Source organism: Rhinopithecus bieti, unplaced genomic scaffold, assembly GCF_001698545.2.
Source record: "Rhinopithecus bieti isolate Rb0 unplaced genomic scaffold, ASM169854v2 scaffold_32083, whole genome shotgun sequence".
NCBI lineage: Eukaryota > Metazoa > Chordata > Mammalia > Primates > Cercopithecidae > Rhinopithecus > Rhinopithecus bieti.
This window is the reverse complement of record NW_016814096.1, coordinates 1315719-1337246: the sequence shown is the minus strand read 5'-3', so window position 1 is coordinate 1337246 and position 21528 is coordinate 1315719. Positions and strand designations below refer to the sequence as shown.

Genomic DNA, 21528 nt, shown 5'->3' with positions numbered 1-21528 from the left:
ATGTAGATTAATATCCCAGCCACCTAAGCCCTTGTTCTGTGATGCCAAGCAGGTTATTTCATTTTTCTGAGACTTGGTTTCCTTTCCTGTGGTTTAGATCTGAGTAAACACTGCCCCAATGAGAATAGAAAGTGAGAAAATCTAGGTGAAGTAACTAGCATAGCAGCTGCCACAGGGGAGGGTATTCAAAGAGACAGCTATTATTTTTAACATCCTTCCTCTGCTCACCCTTTCCAGATGCCCCTTCGAAGCAAACCCTCCCTCTGCTGACCCTGTATCACACACTGCCTTTTGCAGCACTTTCCTGTGTTATGTGCCATTGCACCTGCATTAAGTCTCCCTGCTCCTTAAGGGCAGAAGCCAGGTCTCACCCACTTCCATACATCCTCCAGCACTAAGCGACTTCATGTAGAACTTTATAAATGTTTGTTAAGTCAAATTATCTTTAATCCCCCTGGCATACAAAAATAAACTCAGCTACAGTGATTTTCATGGCTGTTCACTAGATTATGCTAAGGAAGAAGGGTGGGTAGGACTTGGGGGCAAAGTAATATCATTGCCATCCTTCCAATATCCAAAACATATCCCTTATTGCTTGAAACAACACAGAAACATAGCTGATTGATTTAAGACCCTTCCAGAATACAAATATGTTTAGCTCTGAGACCATTAACATGAGTTTGGGGAATCATTTTGATTTTCAGGAAACATTTAATGGCATTATAAAGACTGAATAAAAAGACCATCCCCTTACGGTCGGCTTGCAGAAGGACAACGTGGTGCAGGGTCAAGGCCATCCTTTGGGAATCAATGGTGCTCAGGATCTTGGCAGCTGCGGTTCCCAGCAAAGGCTTCCCGTTGTACAGGGTGTAGTAAGTCAGCTCCGCTGGGTCCTTCGGGCCTGGGACACGCTGCATTTTCACCATCTTTCGGAAAAAGAGAGGCCGGGTGTTTGCAGGGCATCTTGCACGGACCCTGCAATCACCCAGGTGATCAGCAGATGTTCCTCTCCCGACTGCTGAAGGCTTCTGTGGCTAGACGCCAACCTTTGCATACCTCCTTATATATAGCCTCTCAAGAAGCCTGCTCTTGCTGGAGCAGGAGACTGGGAGGAGAAAAAAGGGTTTGCAAAATATGAACATCTGGAAAGAACAGTTTGCGGTTGGAGAAGAAAACACAGGATAGTGATGTCTCCCAGCATCCACAGAACTCTGGCCTCATTTGAAAATAGGCCTCTGCATTTAATTCAGGGCATGTTAGGTTATTCTCAAACAGGACTGTTAATTTCAAACATCTGCAATTGCCAGAGAGGGAGAAAAATGAACTTATATGTCTGCAATTCAAAAGATCTCTGATAAAAGCACTACTTGGAAACCCTATGTTCTTTTTCTAAAATAATGGTTTTGCTTTTTTTTCTCTAAAAGTTATACATATTGACTATAAGAAAATTTGAAAATGTGGGAAAATCAAGAAATGAAATAAAAACAATCTGTAATCCTTCTATCACAAGCTAATTACTGTTGCCATTAGAGAGTATTTGCTTCCATTCTTTGTTCCTGCCCACACAACCCTTTTCCTTATTAGTTTACAAAATTATTTATCATAGTCTATATACAATATCTTGCAATTTTTACTTGCATCTTTAAAGGACCTTAAATATAACAAAAGCATAAACGTTTATTTTTACATGGTATTCTGATGCATACCTCATAAACTTATTTAAATGATCTTTTATTATTAAACATTTAGATTGTTACTAATTTTTTACTACTGTAATTAACAATTGATAATCACAAATACTAAAACTTAAGTTTCAATACCTACATAGTATTCTACTGTATGCATGCCTGGTGAATCAAACTAACCCTTGATTATTGAACATTTGGTTATCAACTTTTTGCAGTTATAATTAACAAATCATAAATAGTATAGTATTTTCCAAAGTTTATATATTACAGATTATGAATTTCACAGGATATTTAAAGATATTACAAAAATGTTTATGGCAACATTGTTTATAACAGTAAAAGACTAAAATTAAAAGTTGTTAATAATAGGTTGGATAATGAGCTATTGTATACTCAAACGATGAAATACTATTGTGTAGTGGTGAAAATGAATGAACTATGGTTATTCATATCATTATGGATGAATACAAAAGCCTGATGTTGAGTAAAAGGAACAAGTCACAAAACATAAAGTTAAAAATTAAGCAAAACTACATAATACACTATTTAGAGATACAGGCATGGGTAGTAAAATCTATACAAAAAATATGGCAATGATTTAATACAAAATTCAGATTCACTCTAAACTCAGAGAAGACATGTAAAAGGCTTTTGGGATAAGGTAAGGGTAATGTTCTTACCCTTCAGGTTGTGGATTCTTTTTATTAGTGTCCTTTAAACTCTGCATCTTTCTTATACTGTTTTGTGTGTATGCTATACATAACAATTAAAAAATAGATATTATTACAACCCAATAGAAAATGGGGGCAAAAGAGCTGATCAGACACTTCACAAAGGAAGATGTCTGAATAACCAATAAGCACATAAAAATGCTCAATGGGGAAACTGAAATTGAAGCCACAAAAGACCACTCTATACCCACCAGAATGGCTAAAGTAAGAACTGACAACACCAAGTGTTGATGAGGAAGTGAAGCAACTGGAACACCTGTCTGTTTGGTGGGAGTGCAAATGGTGCAACCACTTTGGAGAAAGGTCTGGCAGTTTCCTATAGAACTAATGCACACCAACCCTATGAACCAGCAATTCCAGCCTATATACCTAAGATGAGTGAAAGCCATGTGGTCACAAAAGGACTTGTGGAAGAATGTTCACAGCAGCCTTGTTTAATAGCTACAAACTGGAAAAGCCCAGGTATACATCAACAGAAGAACAGATAAACAAACTGTAGTATATTCATACAAGAGAATATTATTCAGCAAAAAAATTTTGAATAAACTACTGAATAACATAACAACATGGATGAATGTCAAAACACCACACTGTGTCAAAAAAGATTTATACAAAAGAGTATGTACTGTAGAATTCCATTTATATGAAATGCTAGAATGTCAAAATCAATCTATGATTTAGAAGTATGTGAAAATGTATGTTAAGAAAACCTTATGGAAGTGTTTGGAAATGATATATGTAATCAAATATAAAATAGTAACAGTATAATGTCAATTGTAAAATCTAGATAGTGATATGTGTGTTGACTATAATTTTATCAACTGTTCTACAAGTTTGAAACTGTTGGCCAGGCACAGTGGCTCGTGTCTGTAATCTCAGCACTTTCGGAGGCCAAGGTGGGTGGATCACTTGAGGTCAGGAGTTTGAGACCACCATGACTAACACAGCAAAACCCCATCTCTACTAAAAATACAAAAATTAGCTGGGCATGGTGGTGCGTGCCTGTACTCCCAGCTACTCAGGAGGCTGAGGCAGGAGAATCACTTGAACCTGGGAGGTGGAGGCTGCAGTGAGCCAAGCTCACACCACTGCACTCCAGCCTGGGTGATAGAGCGAGACTTTATCTCAAAAAAAAAAAAAAAAAAAAAAAAGTTCATAATAAAATGTTGGGAATATACAGATATTACTTAAAAACAAGGGCTTTATGACATTTAAACTTGGAAACCAGTATGTTGAAGAAAATTAAGGAGATGTCTTTACTTCAGGTCTTTTTAGAGCTTTGGTATGCAAATAGGCTTTGGGACTCTTCAAGAAGGGGCTTTAAAATGCAGCCTTGCCCAAACCGATTTGGCCAGAGAGCCCCTTTTCCCAAGAACACTTGATAAGCTCATGATATAGTACAAATTATATGTCCCCTCCAAATCTCATGTTGAATTGTGTATTCCCAATGTTGGAGGTGGGTCCTGGAGGGAGGTATTTGGGTCATGGAGGCAGCTCCCTCATGGCTTGGTGCTGTCCTCGCAGTAGTGAATGAGTTCTTTTGAGATCTGGTTGTTTAATGTGTGTGGCACCTCCCCTCACCCTCTTTCTTGCTTCTGCTCCTGCCATGTAAGACCTGCTCCCCTTTCATCTTCTGCCATGCTCGAAGCTTCCTTAGGCCTTTCCAGAAGCGGATGCTAACACTATGCTTCCTATACAGCCTGCAGAACCATGAGCCAGTTAAACCTCTTTTCTTATAAAGTACGCAGTCTCAGATATTTCTTTATAGCAATGCAAGAATGGCCTAATCACTTTCTAGACACTCTCTGGGAAACACTATCCTTACTCTTTTGTCTTTGTGTTCACCTGTGTGTCCTTGTCCTCAAGATTAATTTCTTTTCTTTTCTTTTTTGAGACAGAGTCTTGCTCTGTCACTAGGCTGGAGTGCAGTGACACGATCTCGGCTCACTACAACCTCCACCTCCTGGGTTCAAGTGATTCTCCTGCCTCAGCCTCCTGAGTAGCTGGGAGTACAGGCATGCACCACCATGCCCAGCTAATTTTTGTATTTTTGGTAGAGATGGAGTTTCACCATGTTGGCCAGAATGGTCTCCATTTCTTGATCTCGTGATCCACCCGCCTCAGCCTCCCAAATTGCTGGGATTACAGGCGTGAGCCACTGTGCCTGGCTGAGATGAATTTCTAGGAGTCAGTTTGTGATCATCTAAAAGTTTCTTGTCTAAATTCCTCATTTTCCCTCCAGAAAAGTCATACCCAATTGCTGTGTTTGAAAGTGCCCTTTTTGCTGCACATTCATCAATACTGGATCGTAGCATTTTACTAATCTTTGGTAGGTGAAAATGGCATCTTGTGGTAGTTAAAACTTGCCTTACTTCGGTTACAAATTAAGTCGAATATTTAAAAAATTTTAGTGGTCATATGTTTCCTCTCAGGCCTCAGTTTTCCAAATATGTCAACTAGGGAAATATCTTTAGATTCTAGACAGTTAAATCTCCATATTCATGAGGGTAGCTCATCTTTTAAAATGATCTAAGCCCAGAAGAAAGGCTTCAGGGTAGAAGCATATTGTAAGCCACACAGAGTGAATTTTTTGGGGGAAACTGTGGCATGTTATTCCTTTCCCTAGTGGAAAAGGAGGTGGGGAAAGTGTTAGTAGAATCTGGTAGAAGTTGAGTGACCATTCAAATATCTAATAGCTTCTCTCAATTTCAACTTAATAGCAAATTCTTCCTGCCAAGATTTCTTTAAGAGTATGTTACAAGATGATCTACACCCTCTGTAAATTAGGGATTTGCAGAAATAAACCCCCACCTGCTTCTCTCAGACTTTCCAGGCAGCTAAAGGGGCCAAGTGCACTGAGCTCTTAGAAGAAATGAGAGAGGGCTGGGTGTGGTGGCTCACACCTGTAACCCCAGCACTTTGGGAGGCTGAGGCGGGCGGATCATGAGGTCAGGAGTTTGAGACCAGCCTGACCAGCATGGTGAAATCCCGTCTCTACTAAAAATACAAAAATTAGCTAGGCATGGTGGCGCACACCTGTAATCCCAGTCATTCAGGAGGCTGAGGCAGGAGAATTGCTTGAACCCGGGAGGCAGAGGTTGCAGTGTGCCAATATTGTGCCACTGCACTCCAGCCTGGACAACAGAGCGAAACTCTGTCTCAAAAAAAAAAAAAAAAAAAAAGAGAAACAGCACCTCTCTGGGCCCTTTGGCATGCAAAATGTGTTAGATTTCTTAGGTTTACAAATAACACCAGGGTTGTAGAGTGGCCCCTTATCCCCTTTGGCTGATGCAAATCCCAGTTCCATTATCTGAGCACCAGTGACTTTCTTCCTATCATTTGGAAGAGTGGAAATTATAGAGCTCACATGGAACCTACAAAGGAGAAATCACAAACCTGACATGCGAGTTTAACCATCACTTTACCTAGTGATAAGGTCATCCCAGACCACAAAGACTTTTAGAACCAAAGCAACATCCAATAGGACAAAGGGCCAAATTCACCAACTGCGAATGGAGGGACCTGGAGTCTCCATCAGGGGCATGACAATGACTCATGCAGGGAAGTGTGTTCATTAAGATGGGTTGTTTATACTTTCAAGATTGCCTGGGGACAGGATTTGCACGCAGACTATGCTAATGGCTGCAATTTCCTTTGAAATGCTTACTCATAGACAGTGTGATACTATGCATGTGTGCTATGGTTCAGTTACACCCGAGATGTGGTCAATCATCAATCAGGGGTTCACATGCCAGGGGTAGTCTGCTTGATCCCAGTAAGGAAGTCCCCATTCCAAAGGCAGCTACCAGCAGTGCTTCTCTAATTTGACATCATGCTAACAGGGCTTTGTTAATTAGCGCAACAACTTAGTTAACAAAAAGTTAGACGTGAGTTCTCAGTGGTGACAGTACAATTCAAGATAGGTAGACCTGGCTAGAATACACCAGAGCGGTTCTCATTCTTGCAGGAACTGGCTAAAGTATCTAGAGAGGTTTAGAATCTCTACTCCTGGGGATGGCTACTGCCTTGATTGGGTGCCCTCAGAAGCAGACCCTGAGAAGAGCTGAGTGCTTCTAGTTTATCTGAGAGGTGCAACGAACTGGCAGGAAGATGAGGAGGTAATACAGGAATGGGAAGGAGCCTATGAGGGGTGCGTTATTAAGCCAGTTACCGCAGTCAATGACTAAAGCTTAATTCTATGGGAAAGCTTTGAAAATGATCTAAAACATACATTTCAGAATTCTCCCAGCCAAGAAGTGAGAGAACCAGGTTATTTATAACTCTGGTAATTCCCAGGCACTTCTGACCAGCATGGCATGGGCAAAGCAGATTTTGACATCTCAAAAGTAGCCCTCTGAAAAAGATTCAGAGGCTGACTGTTGGAACTCCAACTGGAATGCACAGAAACGGTAAGGGGATGTGGGCTGGATACAGCTAGTGTCGCTATACTCCTCCAGCCTAAATCTCTACATCGCCAGGTGTCCACTATAAGCTTGGAGGGTTCTGTTTGTTGAAACTGACTACACACAGGTAACAGAATCCTGTCTCTGGAATAATGGTGCATCTGCCATTCAGAGGAATGGAGGTGAAAGGGTCTAAAAGGACAGAGAGCTGGGACTTCACTGAGCTTACTGAACAAGCCGATGATGAGTCTGTCCTTGCTCACCAAGAATTTTTTGTTTCAAAAATATCTGCCAGAGTACGGATTTTGTACTGAGACTTCCTTGTGTTATAACCTAGTTAGTGACAATGTTGGAAGAGCAGCAGACTCTCACCCTCCTTCATGTTTGTGATGGTTATGACCATCAATTCCCAAAACCTAACAGCAGCATTGATAAAACGGCTTAGTCAGTTTGCAGCATGGATGCTCCTCTACACACACTGACTTATTTAGTCTCAGGAAGCACACTCCCCCCTCTCCACCCCCCGTTATTAGAAAACCCCAGTGGTTCTGTATACACCTACCTGCACAGTGTAGCTTCCCAGGGTGGTGGCACGTTTAAACCGCCGGCCTTGTTGCTGGGACATCATGAATAGCTGGGCCAGGCGCTGCTCCATGACCCGGGCAAAGCTCTGGTTGTGCAGGCCCACCAGCGAATTGTCCACACCCTGTAGCACTGAGGATGCAGAAGGCAGATGAGAGGCTCAGCAGGCAGGTTTTCTGCTGATTCAGTAAGCACAAGCACCACTGACCCTGCACAGGCCACCAAGAGCCACTGTGTCCTACCTCATGTTAGGGCCTGGCCATCCTTACCCCATTTCACCTTCACGACAGCCCCATGACAATCATTATCCACATGTTATAGATGCTGAAAAGATTAAGTGACTTGTCTGAGGTCACACAGCTAGCAACCAGCAGAGTCAGGGTCCAAACCCAAGCCAGACTGTGTAACTTCAGAGACTCGGCTCTTTGCTCTGTGAGCTGTGACATTGCTAATGTTGCTGTATTTAACTCAAACTTCACCTAAGATGATTATCTGTGTTGCTAAAAGTCCACATGGGAACACAGCACAGCTGTAGGTATGGTTAATGGGTATTTTTGCTAGTTTCCACTCAAGGTCTGGCTCAGAGCTATTCCTGTTTTTTTCTGCCTTGTCGACAGCTTTGCTGAGGAATCTGAGCTCCATCTTGCAACTCAATCCCTTATATCTGGGCAGACTACTCTGTGCAATGTCCTCATCTCTGCCTCCTCTGTGGAGTCCTTTGAATGCCCACCCTAAAGCTACCCAGACCCCTCAGAAGCTCTCTCATTCAAGAAGAGGATGGCTGAATGGAAAGAGTGGGCCATCTCTTATGGCACTTGTCAATTCAGGGACCTCAGGCAAGCCACTGGCCCTGAGTCCAAGTCCTTTTCTGTAAAAAGGCAGTAAGAAAGTGTACATTGAAGGGGTGGCCTGCTCCTTCACACCTGTGGGCCTTTCTCGTCCCACTCTTGTCAGGTGGGACAAGAGACTGAGAAAAGAAAGAGATACAGAGACAAAGTATAGAGAAAGAAAAGTGGGTCCAAGGGACCGGTGCTCAGCTACTGAGGACACGCTCCAGCACTGGTCTCTGAGTTCCCTCAGTATTTATTGATCATTATCTCTACCATCTCGGAGAGGGGGATGTGGCAGGACAATAGGGTAATAGTGAGGAGAGGGTCAGCAGGAAAACATGTAAACAAAGGTCTCTGTGTCATACACAAGGTTAAGAAAAGGTGCCGTGCTTTGATGTGCATGTACATAAACATCTCGGTGCATTAAAGAGCAGTATTGGCGCCAGCATGTGTCACCTCCAGCCTTAAGGCGGTTTTCTCCTATCTCAGTAAATAGAACATACAATCGGGTTTTACACTGAGACATTCCATTGCCCAGAGACTAGCAGGAAACAGATGCCTTCCTCTTATCACAACTGCAAAGAGGCCTTCCTCTTTTATTAATCCTCCTCAGCACAGACCCTTTACGGGTGTCGGGCTGGGGATGGTCAGGTCCCAGGAGGCCATCTCTCAGGCTATCACATGGGGAGAAACCTTGGACAATACCTGGTTTTCCTAGGCAGAGGTCCCTGTGGCCTTCCGCAGTGTACTGTGTCCCTGGGTACTTGAGATTAGAGAATGGTGATGACTTTTAACAAGCATACTGCCTTTAAGCACTTTTTTAACAAAGCACGTTCTGCATATCCCTAAATCCACTAAACCTTGAGTCAACACAGCACATGTCTCTGAGAGCACAGGGTTGAGGCTAGGATTACAGATTAACAGCATCTCAAGGCAGAAGAATTTTTCTTAGTACAGAACAAAATGGAGTCTCTTATGTCTGCTTCTTTCTACATAGACACAGTAACAGTTTGATCTTTCTTTTCCCCACATACATCACAGCCAACATAAGCCCAGTGAGTTCTAGGGTTTAAATGAGACAGGATATGTGAAGCGGCTTAGAACATTGCCTGCTGTGAGGAAGGTAAAGGGCACACCATTCTTTCCCATCCTTTCTCCACCGTTAGGCTTCATCTATAGCCAGGGCATCCGTGGTCAACAGGTACAGCATGAATGATGGTTTCAGCCATGGCCAATGCAAGGAGGACGGTTTTCAGGACCACTAGGGCTGTTCTAGGACTGCTGTGTTCACTTACTATCAGGGCAACTCCCTTTTTCTGTCTACCGCCAAAGTCCAGTTCTTGTTCCACATCCTTTGGGAAACATACTTCACCCCAAATACACAAAGGCTGCCTTCAAACATAGTCATGTTTAAAATTAAAATGTGAAAACAAATCTCATTTTCTTAAAGAGACCAAAACTTGCAAGGGTTGGGAAGATGAGATTTTTCATTTAATAGAGTTTGTTCTACCAGAGCCCATCCAAGGATCAACATTCCCATCCACCTACCACGATATGGAAATAGCTTGGATGTGAAGAATGTTATGGCATGCAGTACAACAGGGGGCCACCAGCAGCCGACACTAATGATCACATTTCATACAAGCCAGATAACCGCCGACAGTGGATACAGAGAATGATGTTTAAATAGATCAAGCGAGAAAGAAACCCCATAGCTAAGTCTCTGAAATTACTTCTTTGAAGCCATGAATGCCAAATAATCCCCCTGGAGGGTATAAAGCAGTTCTTTTTCTCTTTCTAGGGCCCTGGTGAGACACTCCCAGCTCATGCATCAGCCAAATTCCTGCAAATTCATAAGACAAAGAGTTGTGCTGTTCCCACTGTGTCAGGTCCCAGAGGACCCCCGGAGTCCCTCATGACACAGCTATCAGATCACGGAAGGGCTGGCCCATCTCTTGTCCCCAGACAGAAAAGCCCACGTAGTTGCTAGTTCAAAGATGGCCCCTCTAGCAAAATAATAGATCAAATGACTGAAGTATTACTTCTAAGTTGTCCTCTCCTGACCACTGGCCAAGAGTGAGAGAGTGAGAGGACAGTCAAGAGGTGTCATCGAGGATTATTTCATGGGAATCTTGGTGACGCTTCAAAGGCAGACATCAAATACAGAGAATAGTCAAAAGCCTCCAGGGGACAAAAAAGTTCTGGAAATAGCAGTGGTGGTTGTACAATATTGTGGATATACTTGATCCCACTGAATTGCACACTTAAAAATGTTCAAAATGGTAACTTTTATGTGAGTTATATTTTACAATAAAATTGTTTTCTTTTTTCTTTTGAGGTAGGGTTTCTCTCTGTTGCCCAGGCTGGAATGCAGTGACAGGATCACGACTCTGCAGCTTCAACCTCCTGAGCTCAAGCAATCCTCCAGCCTCAGCCTCCAAGTAGCCTGGACTGCAGGCATGAGCCACCACACCAGCTATTTTTTGTTTTTGTAGAGATGAGGTCTCACTATGTTGCCCAGACTGGTCTCAAACTCCTGGACTCAAGCAATCCTCCCATCTCAGCCTCCCAAAGTGCTGCGATTACAGGTGTGAGCCAACACACCCAGCCAATAAAAATTTTTCTGAAAAAAAGAAAAGCCTCCAGGGAAGTAGCGGAGGCTGTGGGAGTCTCCCACAGAGTTACAGGGTATCAACTGGACAATCTCCACAGCTTCGTCACCACTCTTGGCAAAGAGAATGTGTCCTTCTTAGGGGGCAGCTGGGGAAGAGCTGGAGTTGGAGGCAGGGCCCTGAGTCTGCCTCCTGGCTTCCCCTTCCTGACTATTCTCAGGCAAGTTGCTGAGTTTCTCTATGCCTCAGTTCCTCATTTGAAAACACAGGCATCATAATCTACTACTGATCATGTCATTGTTAAGAAAAGATAATTCAATAAAAAATGCTTCTAGCCTGGTGCTATCATTAAGGCCTTGATGAAACAGCAATAAATGGTAGCTGCTGTTGTTACAATGTGCCCCTTCTTTGCTAAACACAGAGGAAGAAAACACCTGTAAGGCATGGAAATGTGTCCCAGGACATGGCTCCTCCCCTTTTCCCTGAAAAATGTGGCAGGCTCAGGCTCCTTAGCCCTCCCTGTCCACCTGGAAGGCAGCAGAAAGGGACATGTACCCCTCTCTCTCGCAGAGACACAGAAACCACAGAACCACAGAAGCTCGACCTGGCGCAGATAAAAGACACCAGCCCCCTAGCACAACAGTCAGGGCCCTGACCCCCCAGCCTTGGCCACCACTGACTCAACTTAGAGGAGTTGGGCACGTCCCCAGCTGTGTTCAAAGGAGCTTTGTCCAGAAGATTCAATGACTTTCACATCACTGTTCTCTTATTACTTCTTTATTCACAATCACATTGGGCTCTACAACTCAAGTGATGGAGCCTGGTTCAGCCTTCTGTACTCAGGCTAAATTGTTTTATTTGCGGATGGATCCTACAATTTAGCACTGAAAGAATCTTAATGCTCAGCTAATACTTCTCCCTCCCCCCAAAAAAGGAGAATGTGAAGTCCACATGGCCCGAGTGGCTTCAGCTCAAGGACATACTAGGTTAGAAAATGGCAGAGCTGAGATCAGAAGAAATTTTTCCGTTGCTGGATCTGGGATATTTTGCCTCTGGCGGGTGAAATAAAGGCAGATGGATAAGCCTGAAATGGGCTCTCCCCTCTGTCTGGCAGCAATATTGAATCTGCACATTTCTATCTTGCCTCATATATACAAACTTTACTGCAGGACCCCTGAGTGGCAGGGTAGCCTCCAGGTTCTCTGTAAAGAGACTTCAGGAGTCACTTTCAGCCAATGATTTTCCATCAAGAAGGGACCCACCCTCTGAGGCAGAAGTATGTACAGTTTGCAAAAACCTATTTAATATAAGTTTAGTTGGAAAACAGATGAAAACATGTCAGGCTTTTATTTTTTATTTATTTATTTTTTTTGAGACGGAGTCTCGCTCTGTCGCCCAGGCTGGGGTGCAGTGGCCGGATCTCAGCTCACTGCAAGCTCCGCCTCCTGGGTTCACGCCATTCTCCTGCCTCAGCCTCCCGAGTAGCTGGGACTACAGGCGCCCGCCACCTCGCCCGGCTAGTTTTTTGTATTTTCAGTAGAGACGGGGTTTCACCGTGTTAGCCAGGATGGTCTTGATCTCCTGACCTCGTGATCTGCCCGTCTCGGCCTCCCAAAGTGCTGGGATTACAGGCTTGAGCCACCGCGCCTGGCCTATGTCAGGCTTTTATAATACAAACTACAGAAAAGAGAATTGGCTCCAAATCCTCTTGGCTGTTAGAAATGAGCAGAAGACAGAAAGCCTGTGAGGTGTGTCTGGGGGTAAGGGCTGAACAAAGCCTCATAGGTCCCCATCTCCTACCCTTTTGGTAAATTATGGGGCAGGTTGGTTGGTGGCTACCCAGGGGTTCAGAAGGTGGTCACAGTTGTCAAAGGGAAGGCAGGATGATCATACTGAGACCTGGTTCCAGCCCTTCCCAAGCACTAACCAACTGATCCAGCTAGCCCTAAACACAGTGATGGAAGCCACTGTTTATTCTGAACACCAACAGCAATAACAAATAAGGGTTTCATAAGTGAGTGGGCAGAGGGCTAAGTCTGAGGAGAGTCCTGAAAACAAGACCTGGAATGGAGATTTTGATTAAGGTTATGTTATCAAAATAGAGGCAGGGCAAGACATGGGTAGATGAAGAAAGGATGACACAAGAGGTTGTCAAGGACAGCCTGTGGTGATGGGTGAATGTGTTATCAATTAAAGTTAATAGAAGGGAGGAATATCTCCATCTTAAAAAAAATCATTCCTTGTAAAGAAAACATGATTTTATAAATGTTACATAAGTCGCTAGCTCCAAAATGTGTTGCTGGGTTAGCACTGTTTCTCTCTTGGGCACAAACTCCGGTGAGTTGGTTTTTTTGCTTGCCTTCTTAGCAGGTAAAATGATTTCTACATACCGATGGCTCTGCAACAGGGGAAAGAAATGCAATGTTCTGCAATTTAGAAGAGTTCTTGAGCAGGCTTCATCCAGCAGGGGTGTACAGTCTTTAGTATTTCAGGCAGCAGCCCATCTGCTGCTTGCTTGGGACCGCAAGTGAGACAGTGGTTGGGAGAGGACAGAGGGGAGGTTTGGGACCAGGTCGCTTACCCAGGCACATCTTCCATGACGTGCAGGATCTTCCTCCATCCTATTACAGGCTGACATGTGTTCCCCAATTCCAATTCCTTTTTTTTTGAGACAGTCTCACACAGTTGCCTAGGCTGGAGTGCAGTGGCACTATCTTGACTCACTACAACCTCCGCCTCCTGGTTTCAAGTGATTCTCCTGCCTCTCAGCCTCCCAAGTAGATGGGATCACAGGCACCTGCCACCACACTGGGCTAAATTTCGTGTGTGTGTATTTTAGTAGATATGTTGGTCAGGTTGGTTTTGAACTCCTGACCTCAAGCAATTCACCTGCCTCAGCCTCCCAAAGTTCTGGGATTACAGGGGTGAGCCACTGCACCCAGGAATTTGTCCCCCCAAATTCCTCTGTTGAAGCCCTAACCCCAAGTACCTCAGAATGTGACTGTATTTGGAGATAGATCCTTTAAAGAGGTAATGAAGTCAGGCGGGTGTGTTGATTCACGCCTGTAGTCCCAGCTCTTTGGGAGGCCAAGGCGGGCAGATCACCTGAGGTCAGGAGTTTGAGACCAGCCTGGCCAACATGGTGAAACCCCGTCTCTACTAAAATACAAAAAAAATTAGCTGGGTGTGGTGGTGTGTGCCTGTAATCCCAGCTACTTGGGAGGCTGAGGCAGGAGAATTGCTTGAACCTGGGAGGTAGAGGTTGCAGTGAGCCAAGACCGCACCATTGTACTCCAGCCTGAGCCATGAGAACGAAACTCTGCCTCAAAAAAAGAAAAGAAAAAAAAAAAAAAAAAAAAAAGAGGAAATGAAGGTAAAATGAGGTCATATTGGGGAGCCCTAATTCAATATGATGCTGTCCTTATAAGAAGAGATTAGGATAGAGACAGACCCAGAGGGAAGGGAATGTGACGACGCAGGGGAAGATGACCATCTCTAAACCAAGGAGAGAGGTCTCCAGAGAAGCCAATCCTATAACACCTTGGCTTTAGACTTCTAGTCTCCAGGATTGAGAGCAGACCCAGCTGTTGTTGAAGCCACCCAGTCTGTGGCACTTGGTTATGGCGGTGCCAGTAGACCTCATGTACTTCTCCTCCTGTTCCTCTCCTTCCTGGCTAGGCTGGCCACTATTCCTCCTACAAACATCTGTTCTTCAGCTCTTAATCCTTGTTTCTCCAATCCCCAAAACTACTGTCTGGCTTTTGAAAACACAAAGAATAACTTTTTTGCTGTTCCATAAAGATCCACAGGAAAATGTCAAGGAACAAAAGAGAAAACGCTGCCAGAAGAACTCCCTTCTACTTCCAAACACCCTCACTGTCAAGACATGCCAGGATTGGTGTGGGTGTGTGTCGTGCCAGGGTGGAGAGGCAAGTGCATGCCCGGCCTTCCTCTAACTTTAATTTAGGTTTTATAGGGCAGTCCGAAAAGGCTTTCCATCTATAAACTGATAACTATTCACTACAAACTAATGCCCTAGACCTTCTTGAGTTAACACGGTAACTTCTGATAGGGTCACTTTTGCAAAGAGGAGGCCACTGAGTGAGGACTTGAAGCTGTTTTGAATTATTTAGCTAATATTCATCTTCAGTGTGGTGTCTTTTCTTATCTCAGTTTATCCCATTCACTTCTGGTCCTGTAGAAGTAACTCCCTGACTTAAAAGATAGGAACAAAGAAAAGTGCCAATCTGATGAATGAATGGCCTACAGTTTTCAAAAAAATAAACAAACCTGACAGCATGAAGAGGGGAAATAACAAAATAAGAGATTACCTGTAATTACCCAATAGTCTCTGGTTGTTTCTGATATGTCAAGGTTGGGATATTCCAGTGCTAAAACAAATAAGAAACATACCCAATTACTTTTACAGGTTTGATTTGTTTCATTTGATTTAGTTAGTTATATTTGAGGTGGGATCTTGATATGTTGCCCAGGCTGTTCTTGAATTCCTGGGCTCAGCTGGTCCNCAACAGCAATAACAAATAAGGGTTTCATAAGTGAGTGGGCAGAGGGCTAAGTCTGAGGAGAGTCCTGAAAACAAGACCTGGAATGGAGATTTTGATTAAGGTTATGTTATCAAAATAGAGGCAGGGCAAGACATGGGTAGATGAAGAAAGGATGACACAAGAGGTTGTCAAGGACAGCCTGTGGTGATGGGTGAATGTGTTATCAATTAAAGTTAATAGAAGGGAGGAATATCTCCATCTTAAAAAAAATCATTCCTTGTAAAGAAAACATGATTTTATAAATGTTACATAAGTCGCTAGCTCCAAAAATGTGTTGCTGGGTTAGCACTGTTTCTCTCTTGGGCACAAACTCCGGTGAGTTGGTTTTTTTGCTTGCCTTCTTAGCAGGTAAAATGATTTCTACATACCGATGGCTCTGCAACAGGGGGAAAGAAATGCAATGTTCTGCAATTTAGAAGAGTTCTTGAGCAGGCTTCATCCAGCAGGGGTGTACAGTCTTTAGTATTTCAGGCAGCAGCCCATCTGCTGCTTGCTTGGGACCGCAAGTGAGACAGTGGTTGGGAGAGGACAGAGGGGAGGTTTGGGACCAGGTCGCTTACCCAGGCACATCTTCCATGACGTGCAGGATCTTCCTCCATCCTATTACAGGCTGACATGTGTTCCCCCAATTCCAATTCCTTTTTTTTTGAGACAGTCTCACACAGTTGCCTAGGCTGGAGTGCAGTGGCACTATCTTGACTCACTACAACCTCCGCCTCCTGGTTTCAAGTGATTCTCCTGCCTCTCAGCCTCCCAAGTAGATGGGATCACAGGCACCTGCCACCACACTGGGCTAAATTTCGTGTGTGTGTATTTTTAGTAGATATGTTGGTCAGGTTGGTTTTGAACTCCTGACCTCAAGCAATTCACCTGCCTCAGCCTCCCAAAGTTCTGGGATTACAGGGGTGAGCCACTGCACCCAGGAATTTGTCCCCCCAAATTCCTCTGTTGAAGCCCTAACCCCAAGTACCTCAGAATGTGACTGTATTTGGAGATAGATCCTTTAAAGAGGTAATGAAGTCAGGCGGGTGTGTTGATTCACGCCTGTAGTCCCAGCACTTTGGGAGGCCAAGGCGGGCAGATCACCTGAGGTCAGGAGTTTGAGACCAGCCTGGCCAACATGGTGAAACCCCGTCTCTACTAAAAATACAAAAAAAATTAGCTGGGTGTGGTGGTGTGTGCCTGTAATCCCAGCTACTTGGGAGGCTGAGGCAGGAGAATTGCTTGAACCTGGGAGGTAGAGGTTGCAGTGAGCCAAGACCGCACCATTGTACTCCAGCCTGAGCCATGAGAACGAAACTCTGCCTCAAAAAAAAAAAAAAAAAAAAAAAAAAAAAAAGAGGAAATGAAGGTAAAATGAGGTCATATTGGGGAGCCCTAATTCAATATGATGCTGTCCTTATAAGAAGAGATTAGGATAGAGACAGACCCAGAGGGAAGGGAATGTGACGACGCAGGGGGAAGATGACCATCTCTAAACCAAGGAGAGAGGTCTCCAGAGAAGCCAATCCTATAACACCTTGGCTTTAGACTTCTAGTCTCCAGGATTGAGAGCAGACCCAGCTGTTGTTGAAGCCACCCAGTCTGTGGCACTTGGTTATGGCGGTGCCAGTAGACCTCATGTACTTCTCCTCCTGTTCCTCTCCTTCCTGGCTAGGCTGGCCACTATTCCTCCTACAAACATCTGTTCTTCAGCTCTTAATCCTTGTTTCTCCAATCCCCAAAACTACTGTCTGGCTTTTGAAAAACACAAAGAATAACTTTTTTGCTGTTCCATAAAGATCCACAGGAAAATGTCAAGGAACAAAAGAGAAAACGCTGCCAGAAGAACTCCCTTCTACTTCCAAACACCCTCACTGTCAAGACATGCCAGGATTGGTGTGGGTGTGTGTCGTGCCAGGGTGGAGAGGCAAGTGCATGCCCGGCCTTCCTCTAACTTTAATTTAGGTTTTATAGGGCAGTCCGAAAAGGCTTTCCATCTATAAACTGATAACTATTCACTACAAACTAATGCCCTAGACCTTCTTGAGTTAACACGGTAACTTCTGATAGGGTCACTTTTTGCAAAGAGGAGGCCACTGAGTGAGGACTTGAAGCTGTTTTGAATTATTTAGCTAATATTCATCTTCAGTGTGGTGTCTTTTCTTATCTCAGTTTATCCCATTCACTTCTGGTCCTGTAGAAGTAACTCCCTGACTTAAAAGATAGGAACAAAGAAAAGTGCCAATCTGATGAATGAATGGCCTACAGTTTTCAAAAAAATAAACAAACCTGACAGCATGAAGAGGGGAAATAACAAAATAAGAGATTACCTGTAATTACCCAATAGTCTCTGGTTGTTTCTGATATGTCAAGGTTGGGATATTCCAGTGCTAAAACAAATAAGAAACATACCCAATTACTTTTACAGGTTTGATTTGTTTCATTTGATTTAGTTAGTTATATTTGAGGTGGGATCTTGATATGTTGCCCAGGCTGTTCTTGAATTCCTGGGCTCAGCTGGTCCTTGCACCTAAGCCTCCTGAGTAGCTGGACTGTAAGCATGCGTTATGGCACCTAAGCCTCCTGAGTAGCTGGACTGTAAGCATGCGTTATGGCACCGGGCTTATTTGAAATTTCATTAAGGAAAACAGATATAAGTGACAAAACAGCAAGCGGCTAAATCCTGCTTTGTGATTCTTAGGGATTCCAGGACATACGAACCAAAACTATCTCACTGTTTAGAAAACCAAAATACTCAATAAAGGTCCAACTTGTAGATGAAGAGTTTTCTAGGATTTGTGAGTTTCTGCCCTTTCTGTTTTTTCATCAAAATCTTCTGTTCCAACAGAACACCTTCTTTATCAAGACCCACGGCAGGAACCTGTCTTTGCTGGAGCTTTCTCTTAAAAAATCATCTTAAAAAATCAATGACCACTAACATTGTTAGGAATGATTATCTCGGATTTTTCCAATGTCAAGGACTTAAGTTTAGTAGCCAAATGCTTGTAACAAAAGGCCCATATTTCTTTACAAGTATGCGGCCTACTGGAGTTGATACATGCAAAGGGATTGGTACATTGCCTCCTTGCATATGGTTAGTGCTCAATAAATCGTCGTTGTTTTCAGAAATAAAAGGATGATGGAAAATGCTGACATGTGACATAATGCCACCTTTTATGACATCATCTCTTCCCTAAAATCCAGTCATCTTTCCTTATTATGTGGACCTTTACAAAAGCTTGCCATTAAACAAATATTTGAAAAAAATTCTGAGTGGCTGCCATGTGCTAAGTACATTCATGAACATTATCTTGTTTATTTACAGTATCAAAAACAACTCCAGAAAGAAATTATGGGACAATTTTGCTAATATGTATTAAAAAATAAACTTGCCCAGCGACTTTGTGAAATGTAAGAATGTTTAAATTTAGGAGTACAAACCTTTCCATCCTTTGACTACCAAATAAACATTTGGATACAAAATGTAGCCTGCTGCATCTTTGAAGTCTATGCCTATTGCATGGTAATGAGGATTATGTAACTGAAACATTAGAAAAAGATGAGGCCACAAGACTACAGGGACCTCAGCAAGTGAAGTCACACCATGGACTGCAAATGAGTTACATTATGATATCTGGAGGCAGGGCCGAGCCTCAAGGTCTGGGAACGTTTGCTGATGGCATAAGCGGGAGAAAAACCATAGCAACCCAGATTGTTTAGAGATCGGTTGCCCTAGCAGGCAGAATTGTAAGCTGAGAAGGCAGACTGCTTGGGTTCAAACCCCAGGTCCCATGGTTTACTAGCTAAGTGAGAGTGGGTATCTCGTGAAACCTCTTAGAGCTTCAGTTTTCTCTTCTGCAAAATGGGGCTAATTTTGCATGTCTTATAGGGCAGGTCTAAGGATTAAATGAGATAAGAGAAATGCAAAGGACGAAGGAACCTAGCAAGTGCTTTCTTTGATGTGTACTAAACTTTTCCTCAATTCAACCTTAATCCGTCACATATTTTAGCTGTCACTTTATGATAAAGGTGGTAGTATGTGGCCTGGCATTATAAATGTTTGCTAAATGGAGAAAGGCCCCAGCGGAAACATTTGGGTCCCCGTAGGCATGGCCATACTCACGTTCAGCAATGGTGAGCGGCGGATAGGTGAGGTAGAATCCCACCAGCTCAGCTGAGAGCTGGCTGAGGAGGCTGCTGGCGACGGTGCCGTTGAGGAATGTGCTCTGATTGCCCACGACGTACACCAAGGTGACTGCCTGGGAGGCATTGGACGTGCTCACAATCTGAATCAACACAGGAGGAAAGGGGAGGGAGACAGGTCAAATAAGACCAGGGTGTGTTTCATGGAGGCCATGGGAGGGGGAGGCTAAGCAGGAGTTGAGGGAAGGAATGAAAGGGGGTCAGGGAAACAGCAAGGAAGAGACAAGAGTAACCGTCATCATTTCTGATTGCTTGCTGCGTGCCAGGCAGGGTGCTAAGGGCACCTCATCTCATTTAATCCTTACCACAACCCTAGGAGATGTATCCAGTGATGACTCCCTTTCACAGATGAGGAAACTGAGGCCCAGAATGATCAAGGGACCAACCCGAGGTCACATGGCTAATAAAGGATGGAGTCTGGATTTGAACCAGGTGGTTTGACCCCAGGTTCTTAATCACTGGTATGTGTATCTTTTCCTGGGCTAAATAGTCTTAGGTTACTTTTACGATTCTGAAAATATAAAATAGAGCATTGCAATGTTACATTTAAAGAGGGCTCAACTGCTCAGAGAAAGCCTGAGTCAAACTTTCAGGGAATTCGAAAGTTGAAAGGACCAGGAGCGAACAGAGCTGAAAACCAGTCTGGTCACAGGCAGAGTGACAGAACCTAATTAGAAAAGGAATTCAGAGGCCAGGCACAGTGGTTTACACCTGTAATCCCAGCACCTTGGGAGGCCGAAGTGGGCGGATCACCTGAGGTCAGGAGCTCAAGACCAGCCCGGCCAACATGGCGATACCCCGTCTCTACTAAAAAAAAAAAAAACACACAAAAATTAGCCGGGCATGGGGTGTGTGCCTGTAATCCCAGCTACTCAGAAGGCTGAGACAGGAGAATCGCTTGAACCCAGTAGGCAGAGGTTGCAGTCAGCCAAGATTGTACCACTGTACTCCAGCCTGGGAGACAGAGCAAGATTCTGCCAAAAAATAAAAAAAAAAAAAAAAAAGGCCGGGGGGGGGGGGGGAATTCAGAAATATAGAATATGCTTTTAGAGAGCAATTACATTTCCTTGTGGTCTATTAATTCAACATTGAATGTGTAAAACATCCTATGAGATGGCATGGTTTTTTTTTCACATTTTGTCTAAGCCAGTTTTTCAGTTGCTAGAAAATGAAGCTTTCTGGGTCAATGTATGAACAAAATATCCCACAGATGAGATTTGAAAACATCGTTAGTAGGAAGTCATTCAACTTGGTGAGGCCTTTTTCTGTGCTGGGTGCCTTCCCTTCTCTCTCCAGATCCTCCTGCCACCCACCCTCTCTGTCCTGTCTGGTGCCCCTGGAGGCAGACCCTTGCGGACAACCCCCATGGGCTCCACTGCCTTTGGGAGGATATAGGAGGGAGGGAGAAGAGTGAGGTCAAAGTATTGATGCCAAGGACTCCCTCCTTGGGGGTCAAAGCTCACTCTCATCAGGCAGCTGAACCTCGAACCCTGCACCCATCAGGTCCCAGCTGTCAGAGCTGTGGGTACTGTACTGCTCCTGCGGTTTCCCCAGAGCCTGCCCACTCTTCTTTCTACAAAGGCACCTGCATTTGAGTGCACCCTCCCTTTCCTGTCAGGACAATGACTAATACCCTGTCTTTACTAGACCTTTGGGTGTTCAGATATTAACATCTCTGCCACCTTCCCGTTAAAAAATTTTTTTACAGGCTTTAAAAAATGATACATAATATTTATCTATATGTAGGCCGTACATGTGATATTTTCTTACATGCATAGAATGTGTAATGATCAAGTTAGGGTTTTTAGGAAATCCATCACCCAGGAAACTATTGAGAAGAGCTCTTCATTTTATTTCCCACTTTTTCCCATAAGTGGAAGATCTCTCTCTCTCTCTCTCTCTGTTTAGAGACAGGGTCTCACACTGTTCCCC

The 21528-nt window shown here is 43.8% G+C and overlaps 1 protein-coding gene across 3 annotated transcripts in view; it reads right to left on the bottom strand.

Moving 5' to 3' along the window:
• KIAA1549L (KIAA1549 like) overlaps window positions 1-21528 on the bottom strand; it is a 128175-nt gene that overhangs the window by 90921 nt on the left and 15726 nt on the right. For all 3 annotated transcript variants that reach the window (XM_017849748.1, XM_017849749.1, XM_017849750.1), the window contains exons 6-9: window positions 19517-19679; window positions 17724-17783; window positions 7385-7536; window positions 755-926 (exon numbers count right to left, since the gene is read on the bottom strand). In XM_017849748.1, coding sequence (XP_017705237.1) covers window positions 755-926; window positions 7385-7536; window positions 17724-17783; window positions 19517-19679 — 547 coding nt within the window. The remainder of the gene's footprint in view (window positions 1-754; window positions 927-7384; window positions 7537-17723; window positions 17784-19516; window positions 19680-21528) is intronic.